This window comes from Magnolia sinica, chromosome 19, assembly GCF_029962835.1.
Source record: "Magnolia sinica isolate HGM2019 chromosome 19, MsV1, whole genome shotgun sequence".
In the NCBI taxonomy this organism is placed as follows: Eukaryota; Viridiplantae; Streptophyta; class Magnoliopsida; order Magnoliales; family Magnoliaceae; genus Magnolia; species Magnolia sinica.
Genome location: NC_080591.1, coordinates 2,536,466 through 2,554,773, shown reverse-complemented (window position 1 = coordinate 2,554,773; position 18,308 = coordinate 2,536,466). Strand labels below are relative to the sequence as shown.

General features: G+C 39.1%; 1 protein-coding gene across 3 annotated transcripts; it reads left to right on the top strand.

Annotated features, from left to right (window-relative positions):
- Window positions 1–771: 771 nt before the first annotated feature.
- LOC131235644 (serine/threonine protein phosphatase 2A 55 kDa regulatory subunit B beta isoform-like) lies at window positions 772–17,947 on the top strand. Of its 3 annotated transcripts, none has more exons than XR_009166235.1 (15): window positions 772–928; window positions 1,009–1,154; window positions 4,403–4,506; window positions 4,596–4,691; window positions 4,808–4,927; window positions 5,328–5,519; window positions 5,832–5,923; window positions 6,168–6,286; window positions 6,581–6,704; window positions 11,359–11,482; window positions 12,749–12,817; window positions 15,755–15,846; window positions 16,004–16,081; window positions 16,283–16,422; window positions 17,200–17,270. XR_009166235.1 is itself a non-coding variant. In XM_058232911.1 (15 exons), exons 2-15 carry the CDS (start codon window positions 1,064–1,066, stop codon window positions 17,499–17,501), a joined length of 1,509 nt encoding a protein of 502 aa, XP_058088894.1. In that variant the 5' UTR covers window positions 772–928; window positions 1,009–1,063; the 3' UTR covers window positions 17,502–17,947. The 3 variants fall into 3 exon arrangements, 1 of the variants encoding a protein (XP_058088894.1); XM_058232911.1 differs by lacking the exon at window positions 16,283–16,422 and adding an exon at window positions 17,365–17,947; XR_009166234.1 differs by having other exon boundaries at window positions 16,004–16,422.
- The last annotated feature ends 361 nt before the right edge of the window (window positions 17,948–18,308 follow it).

Here is an 18,308-nt window from a genome sequence, read left to right as displayed (position 1 = left end):
TGAAATTGGGAATAGAATGTTTGGAAGGAGTATAAAATGAGATTAAAATTAACTTTATAAGCTTTGAAAAATCTAACTTATGTTGGAAAGTGTGAGATGGGATTACAAGTTTCATGGACGGTGAATTTTTGCTCTATCCAAGTTCAATCCAAGTGTAATTTGAAAGTAAATATGAGATTTATTTTTTAGTGAATACCTTCCAAACACAGTATTAGAAAACATGGGATACACCCGATCAAGAGACAATACGTTACACATACATTTATCGTAACTTCTACAGCTCCATCCACCCTTGTCCCGCTTAATACAATATTGTGCAGTGCGCACGTCCCATGCGTAAGTTGGCCAAGTGTCTCGCCAATGAGGTCGCTCTGTCTGTCGCGACTTAAGATCCACGGTGTCTCCCCACCCAGTCGGGCAGGCACACGTGCTGATATGGTCCGGTGATTTGAACCGTCTATATTCTTCTTACTGACAGAAATAATCTATTTGCATATAACTACAATTAATTGATGATCCTAACCTTTGATTTCAGAGTCGGATGCCATCCATTGAAGATTTCCTTTTAACTGTTCCAAATTCATATACAGAAAACTATAGGGTAAAAATAATCATTCATTAGAACTCACTACATAGATTACACAACATGGACGGTTCAGATCATTGGACCACTGAACATGTAGGACCCAGTTATCGGCGACACACGCTGCAATGTTAGTCGCGACAGAGGAAAAACGAACTCAATGCATTATCTGCCCAAAAAACCAAAATGCAATAAAATAACAATAGTAAAAACTCATCCACTATTAGCATATTTTCAATAACTGAGAAAAAAAATTAAAGCAAAAATTCCCCAAAATCTCGAAAAATTCCGTTCCAGAAAAATCTCATTTTCTAGCGTTTCAGAAATTCCTGCCAAAAATTCCATGTGAGAAATCCCGCAATCACGTACACTCACGCGATTCTAGCTCTTTTACTGATTACTACATGCTGTTTTTGAGATTCCAGGATTGCTTTGATGAGTGTGGGGATGGAGTGACAAGTGGCGAAATCTAGAGCGTCAATGATGAGTAGTATGAAGAGCTCGGTAGCTCTGGAGTGGAAGTTCTCGCAGGTTTTCGGGGAACGGACGCCTGGAGAGGAAATTGAATACGGTTAGGATTTTGAATTGCTTAGTGTCTTTCATTTTCCATTTTTTTGCTGATTTTTTGAAAATTTGGTGAATTTTTTCAGCTGATTTGAGCTGAAAATAGGATGGTTGGTTTTTTTCAATCCTCTTTTTACTTATTTTTATTTTCTCTATTTTTCTAGTGTTTGTAATTTTTTTCGTATCTTTTTGGTGATTTTTTGCAGCAAAATTCAGGTTAATTTTTCTTTTTCTTTTTCCTCTTTTTTTTTTTAAAATTTATTATTTATTCAAATTTCTCTCTCTCTCTCTCTCTCTCTCTCTCTCTCTCTCTCTCAAAAATCTGTGTATTTTAGCCAATTTTTATTTTTAAATAAATTTGTAAATTTTTTTTGTTGATTTTCTAGGCGTGATTGTTTTTTCTGGCAGTTTTCTTTTCGCCATAAATTTGTTTTTTTATAAAATTAATTTTCATTTTCCTTTTTGGTAAATTTTTTTTTTTTTTGGAATTATGGTAATTTCTTTTTTCTTTTTCTTTTTTTTTTTTTTTTGAAGAGTCTGTTCCTTAAAATTTCATGAGATTTCCTAATTCATAGTTTTTAATTACAAATTTCAAAGAGCACATTAATTTGTATTTTAGCATTTTTATGTGTATTTTATTTAATTTCATTTTTAATAATCTTGTATTTTTGTTTGTTGATTCTCTAGGTGTCAATGATTTTTATTTTTTATTTTCATTTTCTCTTCGCCACAAATTTAATTTTAATTTAATTTTTTACCTTTTGCCATTTTTATTTATTTATTTATTTATTTTCAATAGTCTGCTCATTTATTTTGCCAATTTTTCTAATTATTTTTTTTGTAATTTTAATTTTCAAGAACTTGTAAATTTGTATTTTAGCATCCACATTGTTAAGGTTGCTTGCCAAAGCAGTGACCACCATGCCTGTTAGCATCCACATGTAGATATGATAAGGAGACAGGCCCTTCTGCCCAGCTGTCTTCTAGATGTCTACCGATCTAGACTCCTTATCTGTAAGGTCCCACCTTAGATAGGTCACTTGGTCAACCATCCCTGCAGTTGAGTTATTTTTGGAGCCTCCCCAGCAATGAATATTAACCGGTGAGGCTAGAATGCATTTCACTATTTTGAGTCTAGTCATAGCCTTTCTTATGTACAGATATCACCATACCTTCTGACCAGTGTTACTTGTTCACTTCTACTTTTGTAAGTGTGTGTCTTTTGGTCATGCTAGCTGATGCAGGACAATTAACCACTTGCTCTAAAAGCTCGAACTGTTGGAGTATGGCGAATTAATCCTTTTATCTCATATCCCATGCCCCACATCTCATGGGTTAGGACCTCGACCGAACCCCCTTCGTGGGCCCCAAATCATATGGGTTGTCCACCCCGAGTGTGTCTCTGCATCCCACGGGCTACCCCACTCGAGCCCGGTGTGAAATGCGCATTAATCACCCCTGGTGAGGAGTCTCGAACACGAGACCTCCTTCGTGGACCGCACCCACCCCGAGTGTGCCCCTGCATCCCACAAGCGACCCCACTCAAGCCCAGTGTGAAAATGCCCCTGCATTATTAGCACAATGCTACATGATCTGTACAAACAAAGTGTCCTAGTAATGTCATCAAAATGCACAACATGTTGAGACTTTAAGGGCCTGTTTGTTTCATCAGTTACCACAATAATCTAAAGGAATTGTGCAATGATTACAAATTACTTTACCTATAATTTGACAACATTTGCATTTGACTTACAATTCTTGCATTTAGTTTTTTGGCGGTAAAATCATAATGATGAGACCGTTATAATTTTTACATTACTTTAATGTCAAATTATTATCAAAATATATTGTTGTCACTGTTTGGATTTGAGATTTTCATAGTAATTACATGAAAAAGTGCGGCGTTTATAAAATTCTTTACTTATCTCATAAATACATCTGCATTTGGCCAACGAATTCCATGTTTGGTTTGGCGGCAGTAAAATCGTGCTGATGACATATTTCCTTACATTACTAGGAAATTTGGCAAAACAAACAAGCTATAAGTGAGGCATCCAAACATAATCTCCATAAGTTTTCTTGCATTCTTTTACTTTTCCTCTTCTTTTAATATATAAATATCCTTTTTCAAGCTGAAGATTTCTTTCTCTCATGCTTGCTCCATTATCTTGATGTTGAAGAAACTATTCATATGAACTCACTCTAGAGCCTAAAGTTTAAGTACATTTTAAAGTTTTAAGTACATTTTTAGTCTAAGTGCATGGACATGAAAAATAAAAGGATCGCTGATCCTATTTGTTTGTTTGTTTGTTTTTTTTCCCTTTTGTTGTTGTTGTTGTTGGGTTTCTCTTTTGTTGTTTTAATTGATTTTTTTTTTTTCCTTTTCTTTTTCCCTTTTTTTTTTAGTGTAGACTACTACTAGATTAATGTTCTCTTTTACTGATATGTGATTTTCTCCTCCCAGACAAAAACAAAATCATTGATTTTAGTGTTTTATTTTCTTTTTTCCATCAGCATATTTAATAAAAATTATTTAGTTTAGTCAGTAAGGGTCCCCTTCCCATGCTGGACAGTTTATGTCAAACAACTACTTTCTTTAAAAGCTCGAGCTACTAAGGGTGAAGTTTTGCATGGGAACATGCTTGGCAAGGGTGGAGGGATACTCAACTCACAACATAAAAGGGCCGGGTGGAGGGACACTCACACTCACACCATAAACAGGCCGGGCTTATCCCCCATGGGAGAATATATTAGTGGAGGCATATTTGTTATCCCCAGGATTCGAATCTGCTCTGATACCATGTGAAACAACCACTTTTTCTAAAGCTCGAGCCACTAGAGGATGGCATATCAATGTATATCAAGGGACTTTAACAGTTTAGGATGCTTTTACACTTGGCACCATGCCATGTGTCCTAGTAACACTTCTTCTGACTAATCCCTTTTATCTGAGCACACCGCCATGTGTCCTAGTAACACTTCTTTTGACTAATCCTTTTTATCTGAGCACCATGCCATGTGTCCTAGTAGCACTTCTTCCGACTAATCCTTTTTATCTGAATTTTGTACTTGTCCTCTTGTTGTTTCTTTGATTGACACCATAGGCACACAAACGTGTGCTCGCACTTTCAATTTGCAAAAAGTCTAAGAGTTTTATCTACTCTTTTGGCTTATATTATGTGTTTCTATTCATTTCTACGTATGTCATGAGTTATAACATGTCAATTGCTGATTACCCAAAGTTGGTCCATTTAGGTGATATTATTTCTGCAATTGATTTCGAGAAAAAAGGCAAGTATCTAGCTGCTGGGGATAATGCTGGTCGTGTTGTCCTTTTCGAACAGACGGATGGGAAAGATGTGAGCATCATCAACAAATATTTTAGCTGAACTTGTGAATTTCTCCACAGCTGATAATTGCATTTTGCATGGTTGGAATTTGTAATCAGCCCCGTTCTTGGAAAGAGTTGGAGCACTCAGATTATCCTGTCACTTGGCATCCGGAATACCGTTTCAAGACCGAGTTTCAGAGCCATGATCCAGAGGTATACATTTTAATTGGATTGTATGGCATCTAAAGTGCATGTTGACCAATCTCTGTAAGAACCCTTGGTGCACGTAATGTGCATTGCAGCTGCTGATGATGTTCGCTTCTATGTAGGTTGATTATATGATGAATTTAGAAATTGAAGGGAAGATCAACAAAGTAAGATGGTGTGCTACGCCTAATGATTCTGCCTTCATTCTATCAGCAAATGACAGGACGATTAAACTGTGGAAGGTAATTTTGTTGTTTTAAAACCATATGTGCATTTGCACTCATTTGTGTGTGTGCACACATGTGTGGAAAATGAACAAGTGCAAACATTTCCACTACATTATAGTGCAAATGGTTGATGTAGCCCCCACCATGATTTGTTGATCACATCCACTTTGACTATCTTGTGCGCCACCCCTGTTTGACCATGGGCCTGAAAATCAGGCCAATCCATGACTCTGGTGGGCAACAAGAGCAGGACGATTTGAGAGGGGACGCTGAGGGATAGTCTTGCAAATCCTAAAGTTTTGTTCCTCCAGTGTTCAGAAAGAACACTCCTTTGGTCAAATTTATTGAGACACCATTATAAATAAGTCCCTGCACTTTTAATGTTCTTTCATCTTTTTCGCACTTCGAAAGGTAGGTTGTGGATCGGAAGGTGAAGAAAGTTAAAGAAATGGAACATCCATCTGTATGCTCAGAAAATGCACTTCTGTCAGAGAAAAGTTTCATGACTGGGGAGACTGAACCCTCCATCCCTAACGGCTACCGTCTGGAGTGGACAAATAAAGTGCCCAAGAAGGAAGTCCCACCACATCAGGAAGCTCTCGCCATGGTAGGTTTGTGAGTGATGTGAAAAAAAAAAGTAAAAAATCCCGGCAGCTCCTTGATTTTAAGTAGCCTCAGTCAGTAAGACTCTGGAAATCAGTAAGCCAATCCACTTAATCTGGATGCTCAGGCAAATATTTATGTAAATAATCAAAGCGGCCCACTTGGGTTAGTCAGATGAGTTGACTCATGGAAGCTTACTCAGCTTAACCATATGAAACTGTTAGTGGAAGAAGTAGGGAAAAGAAGGCATTGATTAATCTGGTGGCTTTTGATAAGAATGAAATTCAAGGTCATCTTACTGGTTTGCGTGTACCAGATATCTAGAATTGGAGAGGCTGCCCCTGCAAGATGTCGGAAGGTGTACGCTCATGCTCATGATTATAATATCAACTCTATCTCAACCAACAGGTTCATTTCCTTGTAATGAAGACAGTGTATCAAAAAAAAAATGACAGTTTACTCTTAATTTATATATGGGTATCTCTCTTCATTGTTTTTCTTGGTTAATATATGCATCGCATGTGCTCTTTTGCCTATTTTAGAGGTATTTCTTGCAGGCTCAGCAGTTTTAAGATTGTAGTATTTTGTCACTGTAGTTTCTAACATCGCTTCTAGCTCATTCCCTAACTTGGCTTTTGTCTTCATTACACAGTGATGGTGAGACATTCATGTCTGCCGATGACCTTAGAATAAACTTGTGGAATTTGGAGATCAGTGATCAATGCTTCAACATCATTGACATGAAGCCGTCCAACATTGAGGATCTCACAGGTAATTCATGAAATCCTTGCAAGCCCCTCCCAACCAAGGTTTGAAGTATCACCTGAAACCAGTAAGTGTCGCCTGGCATGCATCAGTATCGTCCATGAACAATACAGCTGTATCTTCCCAATACAGGATGATAAGAGGCTGTATCAGTGGTGAATGACGCGTTACCCGATGCACTGATTTTAAAACTTGCTCACAATGTCCCTTGAAAAGCACTCAAAATTCTAACAGTTCATTTTGAAGGGTATCTCTCCTCATCTAGTGTGTTTGATGAATATGTTGAATTTTTTATTTCAGAGATTATAACATCAGCTGAGTTCCATCCAGTCTACTGTAATCTCCTAGCTTACAGCAGCACGAGAGGTTTCATCCGGTTAGTTGACATGCGGCAATCAGCATTATGCGACCAACCTGCAAGGATGTGAGCATATATTGTCTTTTGTTATTCTTATAGTTGCCAGGACATTCTCTCTTCTATTTAGGGGTGACAATGGGCCAGGACCAAGCCTGGCCTGACACTTAAGATCCGAAGCCTGAGTCTGGCCCAAGCCTGAGACCGAAAAAAAAGTGTTTGGGCCCAGGCCTAACACGACCCAACCTGAAAATTGATAAAATCCTTATTTCCCACTTGAATGTTCCTAATATTGTCATGCTCCAAAATTCAGGACTCGAGTAAAGTGATCCAAATCCCGAGTTCTACGGTGTGAATTTAATTCGAGAATAAATTCGTGCAATTTCATTCCACACATTATTAAATTCTAACTTAATTCAAACTTAAGTTTAAGATTCAAATAACAATCTAACTAATCTACTATGTCCTTCCTATCAAAAGAAACTTCCACTAATGTCTTATTACATCAACTTGCAATGAAATAGAAGTAAAACCTAAACTATGAGTGACGCTTCCGTAAAAATATCCGTCCAGGTACTCAGCATCTCCTATGAACTCTTCCTCGTACAAACCTGCACCCGTTGTTTGTTTTGGTGAGTTAGAAGCCCAGTGAGATCATATTCATCCCAATTAAATTCTAAGGAAGGTTTAGACAGTTGGATCAAGGTGGAAGCTAAATAGGGTAATAATAGAATAGCGGCACACTAATGTCTTCACTCGAATGCGATGCACGACTAGATGATTTCAATGCCATGTATGTATGATTGTTCCACTTTGATTAATTAAGCAAAGTGACTTTCCACGACTCACATGACACAAATATTAGGATTGTAATCCCGACATGCTCACCTAACATGTCCATGCAAGACATATACTTATATTCAAGATCTTACTGTTACTGACATTAGGTTTGCAATCCCGACATAATCCCCTAACCGCTTCAGCATTATGGCAATCCCAACATGCATGCACATGAGCAATACCGACATGCTCACAGATCAGGGCACCCGGATCTTGCACGGCCAGACATCAGGGTCGTCACAATCCCGACATCCTCGCCTAACCGGGATCGTGTGAAGCGGCACTGCCAACATGCACGTAGATGAGCAACCCCGACATGCTCACCAATCCATCATCCAAAAATAAATCCAATTCCAAGTCTTAGAAGTTACAATTCAATTTCATTTCTAACATGATTATGTAACCAATTCATTCATCAAGCAGTTGTAATGCAATTCAATAACACGTTTTCAGGCACACAATGCATGTAATGTATGTAGGGTTCATGAACAGGCTAGTCATCATATAAGCTATGGTAAAACCTAACCCTGGACATATATTCCTACATTATCTAGATTTACACTACAAGGATATGCTGTGATCTAAGGATTCTTCCAACCTTCAAGGTTAAGTGTATTCGGTTGAATATATGAGTAAAAAGGAAAAAGATTTTTCCCAATGAAAGGAAAATTGTCTATGGACATAGAGGTGGAATCCATGGTGGATTACACACTATTGGAATACAATTCTACATATGTCTCACACATTTCTAATTAGGCTAAGTAGGAAGAGATTAAGTTTTTAGAGGAAACTAAGGAAATACAAGGTAACGAGAAAAGATTTTCCTATGAAAGGGAAAAGAATTAAACCCGGGTTTCGATAACGATGGTTTTGACTTGAATTAAACCCGACTCGAGCTCAAATTAAGCTCGACTCGTTTCGACTTTGCTTGACTCAGTTGTGACTCAACTGCAACTCAAGGCGACTCAGTATAGATTTCGATGCACGACTTCTTCAGTTGTATACTCATCTCTCTCTCTCTCTCTCTCTCTCTCTCTCTCTCTCTCTCTCTCTCTCTCTCAGGGTTTCACAGCACTACTGATCCCAAGCTAGCCCGGAATCCACGATTTAACTCAATTCAGACTCGGCTAGTCGACTCAGCAAGTCAACTCTCTTCTTCTTATTTTTCCTTTTTTTTCTCTCTTTTCTTTCTTCCTATCTCCTTCTTCTCCTCAACCATGTCCAGGGTGGTTGGACTCAACAAAACTTAAACTCGGCTTGACTTTATAGAGCTTGGCGAGGTAGGGATTTGGTTCGCTCGCTTCCTCTTTCTTCTCCCTTTTTTCCCTTCTTGGTTTCTTTCTTCCGACGTTGTGCTTTGATTCTCTGCAACTTTAGAGCTTTTATAAAATAGGTAGTTGCGTCTGCAAACTATTGGAATGATTGAGTTGGCTGATTACGCAACGAGTTAACGCGTTCACGCAGTCTGGTTGGTGCGTAGCTTTCACGTTGAATTTGGACTCAAACCCAGGTCTTCTTTGAGCATTGCGTCTTGGCAGGATTTTAAGGTTTGATTTGAAATTGTGTGGATTGTCTACCACAACATGTGTGAAAGCTTGGCAGAGCTTAGAATTACGGCTAAGTCCTAGAGAGAGAGAGAGAGAGAGAGAGAGAGAGAGAGAGAGAGGTGAATAGGACCATTTAAAAATTATTTTCTTAATTAACTAATTTACCAATTCAAATCAATAAGGCAATTAACACTTAGGCTTCCAAGCCAAAGTGGGTCCAATCACATAGACTATAATTACTAGAAAACCAGACTCGAGGGCTATAAATTGCCCCCTCCCCTTCACATTTCAAGCATCCAGAAATCAAATTATCCCGAGAGCCTCTCTTTAGCCATCTCGGCCCATCCACCCCTTCACCAAGGAGAAGTGAGAGTGATAGGAATAAGTCCAGTCTAGGTTAGCCTAGTCCAACCAAACCTTTAGCCTCCTGAGCCACCAAAATCCTAATCCTACTAGCTCAACCCAACCCTTGTGACACTTCCGTCCATCCAGCCGTCTAACTTTCGATTAGTTTCATATATTTCATGCATTAGCACTGTGCAATACCCATTCCCTTCTCAAAACCCCTTGCTCATTCTCCTACATCTGCATTTCATTACATAACATTGCTCACCAAACCAATTGCGAGCATATGCTCTGTGGCTTGTCGATATAATCGGGCCCTGCCCATTAGAAACGCTGATTGGTTAGTTCACGCTTTGGCGAGTGGAAGATTTAAGGCGGATTTATCAGCTGAGGCCCGAGATAACACCCCATCATAGGCATTGCATTCAACATTGAATCAGACACACAACATTACATGCACTTTCATAAATATTATATCGTATACATCGCACTTAGCACCCGATTTGTTCAAACGTATGCTCCGCGGCTTGCCAATGTAGTCAGATCCTACCCATCAAAATTTTGGACCAATTAGTTAATCGCTTCGGCAAGTGGTTGGGTCAAGGTGGATTTATCTAGCCAAAACTACAACTTATCATAGGCGTTGCATTTAACACGACATTACATACACACCGTTGCATCATTAACGTACAAGAGCAAGTCTTAATCCTTAATAATTTGTTTGATCCTGTGAAGTAGAGACCATATGTTTGTACGGGCAGAGTGGGTGCCTAAGACCTTCCCTCTTTATAACCGTGGTCCCTTACCTGGAATCTTTTGGTTACAGATCAAGGAGCATCTTAGTACTAAGAATCTCCAGATCCTCTCCTAACGTTTCTACAGGGCGAACGCGTGCTTGTCCAGTTTTCCAAGGATGTCTTCGTCAATCACATCTGTCACCAAGAAACATTTTTAATTGGCTAGTGGTGACTCTAGTCAAATATTATCCCTCTTTCACATACAACGGTAACTCAAACTAGTGAGCATGACCCGATCTTCCCCCACGGTGATCCAGTGCCCACAATGTGTAGTCTTTGGTTCACAATTTCAATGGTAAGTTAAGCATATACATAGTTAACGAATTAGTTGAACGGACCATAATCTTTATTGGATGTGTGTATGAGAGGATATGAAGATATTGTAGTTGGTTTACTATAATCGGGTAGTCCAAAAGCGAAATGGACGGTTGGATATCTTCATTTAGAGGTGAATAGTTATTTGGATGGTTGGTTTGCTGAACGGGCGAGAATACTCGGATATTTGAGGGTCTGAAGTTCATTATAATTTGTATATGTAAATATAAGGACATATACATACAGGTTTTCCACTACATCTTTACTAAAAGAAAAATCTAAGTGCTAAGATACACATGGAAAAGCACTCGTGTATTTACTCGTGCGTAGAAAATCTCAGGATATTATATTCTACCACCCCTACAAGAATTTCGTCCTCAAAATTCAATCACACATACTAAGCTAACGGATGAAGATACTAACCAACAGTATGTCTAGGTGTCTGTTGTGTTCAACGAGTCCTAAGTTTGTGTTTGCATAAGTGTGCATAATTCCCTATACGAATTCGGGTTCTTACAAATATATTCAATGATCAAGTGGGCCACACAAGCACAATGAAATAAACATTTTAGAGGAATGAAATCAATGGTCTACATTCAAGATGGATGGATTGCCCAACCAAGGATTAGAATGGCATATTTGTGGGATATAATACATGTACATATAAAGTTGGTCGGCCAAGCTACCCGGCCCATTGCCAGCCTTGTATTTTATTCTTATTGGTTCTATGCAATGATGTCTAGTTTGCTTGTGGATATATATATATATATATATATATATATATATATATATATATATATATATATATATATATATATATATATATATATATATATTCTATATTTTGAAGCTTGCTTGACTTGGAATTTGTCTCCCCAGATTACACGACCATGAAGGCCATGGATCTCGATCAATTTTTACAGAGATAATTGCTTCTATCTCTGATATGAAGTTTGCAAGAGAAGGAAGACACATCTTAAGTCGTGATTACATGAATATCAAGGTCTTCTAGCGATTGCATTGATCATCACATTCACAAATTTAGTTGTAAAAAGATAATCCTTTTTTTTCATTTTTACAACACCTTCCAGATGTCGGGCTTGTAAAAAGATATGAATTCACTAAATTATTTTGTTTCTCATAATGAATGAATTGGTCATTTTTCTTTTTCATACGAATCTTTTTTTGAGTCATACACGGTCTCAATTTCACTACAGGATTTGTGAATGAATGTTGGGTTGGGCCACCTCTCTTTTTTTCCATTTTTATAACACCTTCCAGATGTCAGGCTGAATAAATAGATCTAGAGCTGTGGTAAGCCCATAAGCGTGGGCAAGGAAGCTAATGCACACACCACCAAATATGCTAGCATAGGAGAATGGTGAGATATCCAAGCCATCCATCAGGCGGACCTCACCATATAAATCTGACTGCCTGAAGATAAAGGTGGTCCATTCAGTAGGTGATCCATGATATTAGAAGTTGATGGGTTAGGAAACTTTGGCTGATTATTTTTTTAATAGCCACACAGTTGTTAGTTAATTGTGGCCCGCTCGACTAGTGGACTGACCTGACCTTGGGATAAGGAATCTACTTAGTGGTGCCCTTCCGATGGGTAGCTTGGATATTGCACCTGTCCACCATGCTTGCATATTGGTGGTGTGTGCATTAGCTGACTGGTACACACATGGAGGTTGGCACTCAATGCATGTTGCATGCATGTTTGAATATTGTCCATCAATGATCAAGCATACAAGTTAGGAGTCACCAGCATATTTCCATATTCTCTCTCACAGTTTTTCTTTTCATTGTCAATCATGCATGAAGTAGTCTCAACAGAAGTTGAAAATCTTCCCTTATAACCAATTGTCTTTCAAGTTTCCAAACATTCAAAATTGTGGGTTTTTCTGCAATTTCTTGCACATGCGCTAGCCTGCTTTGGCTGGTAGTGGTATCCTACTTTCTGTGTATTAATTCAAGTTTAGTGTTTTGGGGGGTCTTATAGATGTAGCCCTTTTTTCTCTCATTTTTAATGGTAGCTTCTATTGAAAATGTTATTCCAACATATTCTTGTATTTTGGTGTTGTTTTTCTTCGAAGGCAAGGCACCTTTATGAGTTCCTACTTCAGTGACCTCACATTTTATGTTTCTACTCCTATAGCCTTACATTTTAGGCTAATAAGTCATCTTCATTTCCATGGAAATGAACTGGAAGTTCTGCTTTGATTTTCACTTATACTAAGCATTCTTTTTCTGTCCCTTATTGCAGCTGTGGGACTTGCATATGGAAGGTTCCCCTGTTGCAACTTTTAAGATCCACGAGTATCTCCGACCTAAGGTAAATCTTCTAATAAGTTAGAAAGGTGGTTGTATTGAAAGGATTTGGGTGGACATAATGTATTGGAATTTTAGTCAAGAATCTGCATGGTTTATCTGTGAAATTTATAAAAAAAAAATTAAAAATTAAAAAGTAAGGAAAAAACAACACAACCATTAAATACAAACTTGTGGCCATTGGGCATCTACCATTCTCTGGATCCAACCGTTAACCATAAACTTGTGGCCATTGAACATTGAGATCAGATATGACTGCTTGGATGCTAGATTCAACCATTAAATACAAAATTAGTTGTTGGCCATCTGGACTGGCCATCTTAGATCAGATCTGACCACTCCAGATTCATTAAATACAAACTTATTCTGTTGGCATGTAAACTCACCCATTATTGATCGGGTTTAACAGTGACACCATATACCTCAACCCGACCTTTAAATACATATCAAATCGGATCTGAACGCTCAAATATGTGATCCAACTGTGAAATACTTATCAGAGTTGACAACTCAGATTCTCAATCCAGTCGTTGAATACATCTTCAGTTGGATCTAGATGCCCGATTAGATTGTCAAATACACCTAAAAGTGGATAGGGCTACACATGCCTAATCTGACTCTCAAATAAATCCGGAAGTGGATTGGAAATATCATATGTTCCATCCAACCACTAAATGTGATGACGTGATGGTTGGATGCTTCATCTGATGATTGCACATTGGATCCAATTTCTCTGATCCTCATTCCAACTGTTAAACATGATGATGTGGTCACTGATGCTTAATCGACAAGTACGAAGTAGATCTACTGCTATGATGCTAGATGCAAGTGCAACTGCTAAAACACAAAATTGTCATTGAGTGCTTAATCTGGCCATTACAAAGTGGTAGTTCTAACTACTTCTATGTGGTAATTGGATGCTTTGTCTGACCATTACAAAGCAGATCTGACCACCTTGATGCTCAATCCTAACGTTGAATATTCGATTGGGCTATCGAACAGTGCAATCTTTAAGTTGGGGAACCATTGATGGATGATAAGAGGTGTTTCGTTTCAATGTACTTGTTCAAAATGTAATTAACAACTAGTTTACACTGGAAGCAGATGTCTCCACCAAAAAATAAAACTCTCATCTTTGAGGAGGCAATTCAATGCCAATCAACATCCAACTTGTCCAATAGGTGGGCCACAACATGCGGACCACCTTGTACAAAAAGCAGCCTGATCCACTCATCATGTGGACCACACCGTAGAAAAAAATTGAGCCATTGATTAAAAAAAAATACAAGTGTGGTCCACCTAATGAGTGTATGTGCCTGATTTTTGCAGAAGGTGATCCTTGTGATGGGGCCAACCTACTAGATGGGTTAGATGTCACATGACTCACATTCACATGATAGGTTAGAAGTTATCCGCAGGGTGGACAGCAACTTATTGTGGAAGCAGTTGGGCTTGAGACCTCTTGTCAAATTGTCTTAGTTGAGTCATATAATATTGACTGAGTGCTTCTTAGCATAAAAAATACTATATTTTGAGTTAATGGTGATAATGAGTATTTCATAAAAATATTCTTTTCTGCACATAGTAGATGGTTTGTTGCGCATATTTCATATAACATTGTATGTGATTGAATGTTATTTCCATCTTATATTAAACTTGTTGAGTCAAACATAGTCAGCTGAAACTGGCCTGAGGCAATCCCTGGTTGAGTCGTATGCATGACTTAAAATGGTGTTGATCTGTTATCCAATCATTATCCAAACATGTGTTTTTAAGGGTTCTTTCAGGTTTGCATGGAATAACAATTTTTATTTTTTTTTGTCCTGTTTAACCAATTCCTTTTAGCTTACTTGTGAAAAATGGATTTGAGCAGATCTATAATTAGGGCTGCGATTTGGGTTTTAGGTTGGGTTGTCAAGGTCCTTGGGTTGGGTTCAGGTTGGAAAATGCCAACCTGATTTGAATTCGGGTTAGGTTTGGGTTGAGTAAATTTGGGTCAGGTTAGGTCCAGTTGGGAGTGATCACACGTACCTGGTTTGGGTCTTGTCGGGTCAGGTTGGGTCCTCTTGAGGTCAGTTTGACCCGACCCGCTCGAGTTGCACCAGTAATATACATGCCAGAATGGAATTACATGCGTAATTTCCTTTGAACCATCACTCACACCAATTTGTTAAGAACATGTAATTGGTTATGTTATTGGCAGAAGTGAGCAAAACAAGGAAAGCTAATCAAGCTTCTCCAACACTTTCACCCAAATTAGGCTTCCAAATTTATATCTTTAGGTCCATACTCGAGTTTTCAAACGCTTGCTTGGATTCATAGAGGTTGGAGGTGATTAACCTCAAGTCGGCTTTAGCTCGGTTAGCATACTAGAGGACTGATCTTGGGGTCGTTGATTTGATCCTGGTGGTTCGAACAATCCCTTTTCCAGCTGGAATTTTTATCCTCCATACCTCATGAGCCTGCCAACGACAAGAACTGCTAAAAGGACCACTGCAAACTTTTATTCCCAAAACTCCTGCTTGGTTTCTGAAGCTTGCAGCACAGACTCAGATAGTTAGGGCCTTTAGGGCATGTTTGCATGTTATCGTTTTCAAGAACGACAGGGTGTGCTATCACCAAGTCAGGGCTGTGATACAAAGAGGCAATTCCATTTTGGGGTGGCGAAGGAACCGAATCCTGCTTGATGCAGTTTCAGTTTTCAAATCTGTCCCAAACCTTGGCCGTTCTCAGTGCACTCAGGAGGTCCCCCCAATCAAGATTTGGCAGTTGACCAAAAACTACCTTGTGTTTTCAAGGGTAGCTGACGCTTAAAGAGTTTCTCATTTTCCAACAGATAAAGAAGCTGCAGTCATGGTGTAATTGGTCTGCATGTTTTTTGTTCACAACTAAATCTGATTAATCGATTATAGCTTGACAAATTACTATATTGTTTCTGCAGTTGTCTGATTTGTATAACAACGATGCAATTTTCGACAAATTTGAATGCTGCGTAAGTGGGGATGGGCTTCATTTCGCAAGCGGGTCGTATAGGTTGGTGGTTTCAGATATAATAGCGCAGCAGTGTTAGTTCAAGAACTGAGGAGACAAGTGACTGAGAGACCAGCATTTTGCATGGTTTTGACTTGCATTTTGTCTGAAGTTCTTCCGATTGTAGTGACTATCTTTTGCTTCTATGTATTGGTTATAGCAATCTCTTTCGAATTTTCTCTCTTGGTGCTGGAAGCAAGGAGGGAATCACATTGGAAGCTAGCAAAAATCCAAACAGGTATGCTTTTTATGTTTCCTTTAAGTTGTTCTTACTTTCCATTACAGGTTGCTTCTCTTCAAGCGGGCCCCATTGATGACCAGCCTGGATGTTGCAAGAGTGGTCGAGAAATTGGATTTGCTCATTGGATTCTAAACGTTATCCCTTTCCCATATTGACCTTCTAACTCTCTCTTCTTCTTCTTTTTGTTTTCCTCGAAAGATTTAGAGGTCGTTTGGATGCACACGAAGTCATGCAAGCAGTTTGCCAAGCACCCTTTTTCACATAAAAAGAGGAAAATGGGGACAACATGTAAAGCCAATGTGATTGTTACTCAAGGATTGTCCATCTTTGCTCAAAGGGTCAGATAAATTATACATGCTAAAAATCTCGTATGGTGCATGTAAGAACATAATACTCTATGCATATGCATCATATATATCAAATGTTCTACTTGTACGCCCAGATCCATAGCTCAACTAGCAGACTGAGTGGAGAAACCTCGTTTCAACACTTGAGGTCTTGGTATCGATCCCTAGTGGGGGTGGCTAACATGGAGTGTGTGTACTGACATGGGTGTATACTAACAAGCTAACCCTTTAAAAAAAAAAAACAAAAAACCCATCAATGTTTAAGCACCCACATGTATCATGTGTGCCACATGTGTCAATCTAATGCAAGGGCATTTTCACATTGGGCTTGAGTGGGGTGGCCTGTGGGATGCCGGGGCACACTCGGGGTGGGTGGCCCGTGTGAGACGGGTGGCTTGTGTGAGGCAAGACCCATGTGAGATGGGGCCCACGAGGGGGTTCGGTTGAGAACCTGACCCATGGGATGTGGGGCCTAGGCTATGAGATAAAGGGATTAATTCGCCACGCTTTGTTAGTTCAAGCTTTTAAAGCAAGTGGTTAGTTGTCTTGCATCACAATCATTGTGCACATTCACCATAATATTACATGTGTTACCAACCATCTTAAGCTCTCCACATGTTTCAAGCATTTCGCAAATAGGATACAATGCAGGTAGTTCTTTATTGCCTGACCTACATAGCATGTGCAGTAAATGACTTTGTGTGCATCCAAATAGAGGGCAATTCCTTTCATGCCACATGGGTTATTCTGACAAACTCGTTGTATCAGGAAGCAGCTTCCCCAGACAGTGAAAGCCACACGACTGCTGAGAAGCTTCACTCGTGGACAATCCCAAACAGGTTATATTCTGTAATCCACCACAATCTTCACAAACTCTTCTACTTTCTTTTCCACGTCCCACTTCAAAATCTCTCCAATTTCCCCATTTCACAGGACATGACGGTTCAAGCTCCGACAGCAACAGTTTTCCATGTGACTTGAACTCGAAGTTGCTACATATGGCATGGCATCCAACTACAAACTTAATTGCTTGTGCAGCGGGAAATAGCTTGTACTTACACCATGCATAGATCTTCTGCCATTCTCTATCCAATTTCAGAAGATCCCATAAGAAAAATGGGAGTTGCAGATTTGTCAGTTCATCTAACAACGAGAGCGACAGCAGGGGATAGAGAAATGTTCAAGGAATGGTTACGGAGAGAAGTTCCTATTGGAAATGAAATGACCACCATAAAGAGCTTGTTTTGGATGCTTGCTTCAGTGAATAGAAGTGATGGATTGGGGCTGCATTTGAGAGAGAGATTCTTTGCAAGTGTATAATTAGGGCTGAGCATCCCAAATAATATTCTTTTTTGAGCCTCATTTCATGCCTTACTGTTTGGAAGGGTCACATGAATAAACATATGTATATAATGCACATGCATGGATGGATGTGAGGTTCTGCGTTTTGAAGCTGACCAAGCCAGGGCTAGCCCTGTAAGGAAAATAGTTAAAATGACCAAGAGTTTAAAACCAAGTCCAATTTATTTATTTATTTCAGAGATTTCCTGCATCAACGGTAAACCCTACATATAAATATTTGGATCATTGAAACAGGACCCTCTGTCCAAAATCATATTGAAGCTATACATTTATGTTGAATGGGAATGAGTAACGAGCATCGTTCAACTTGTAGAAGTGGCCCACTTGATGATCTGATTGAGCTAATGGCATACTCGCCCAGGCCCAACCCTTTGGTGGAGCTTAGGGTCCAGGACTTGGACCTAAAGGAATGGGCCAGTCAGGCCAGGTGGGATACCAGGTCTAATGCAGGGGCATTTTCACACTGGGCTCGAGTGGGGTCGCCTGTGGGATGCAAGGGCACACTCGAAGTGGGT

Excerpts from the sequence above, each read along its gene's own strand:
- LOC131235644 (XM_058232911.1), top strand. The coding sequence starts at position 1,064 with ATGATGAGTAGTATGAAGAGCTCGGTAGCTCTGGAGTGGAAGTTCTCG. Across the intron at positions 1,155-4,402 it reads TGGAGAGGAAATTGAATACG|GTGATATTATTTCTGCAATT; the intron begins GTTAGGATTTTG and ends TGGTCCATTTAG. Across the intron at positions 11,483-12,748 it reads GTGATTACATGAATATCAAG|CTGTGGGACTTGCATATGGA; the intron begins GTCTTCTAGCGA and ends CCCTTATTGCAG.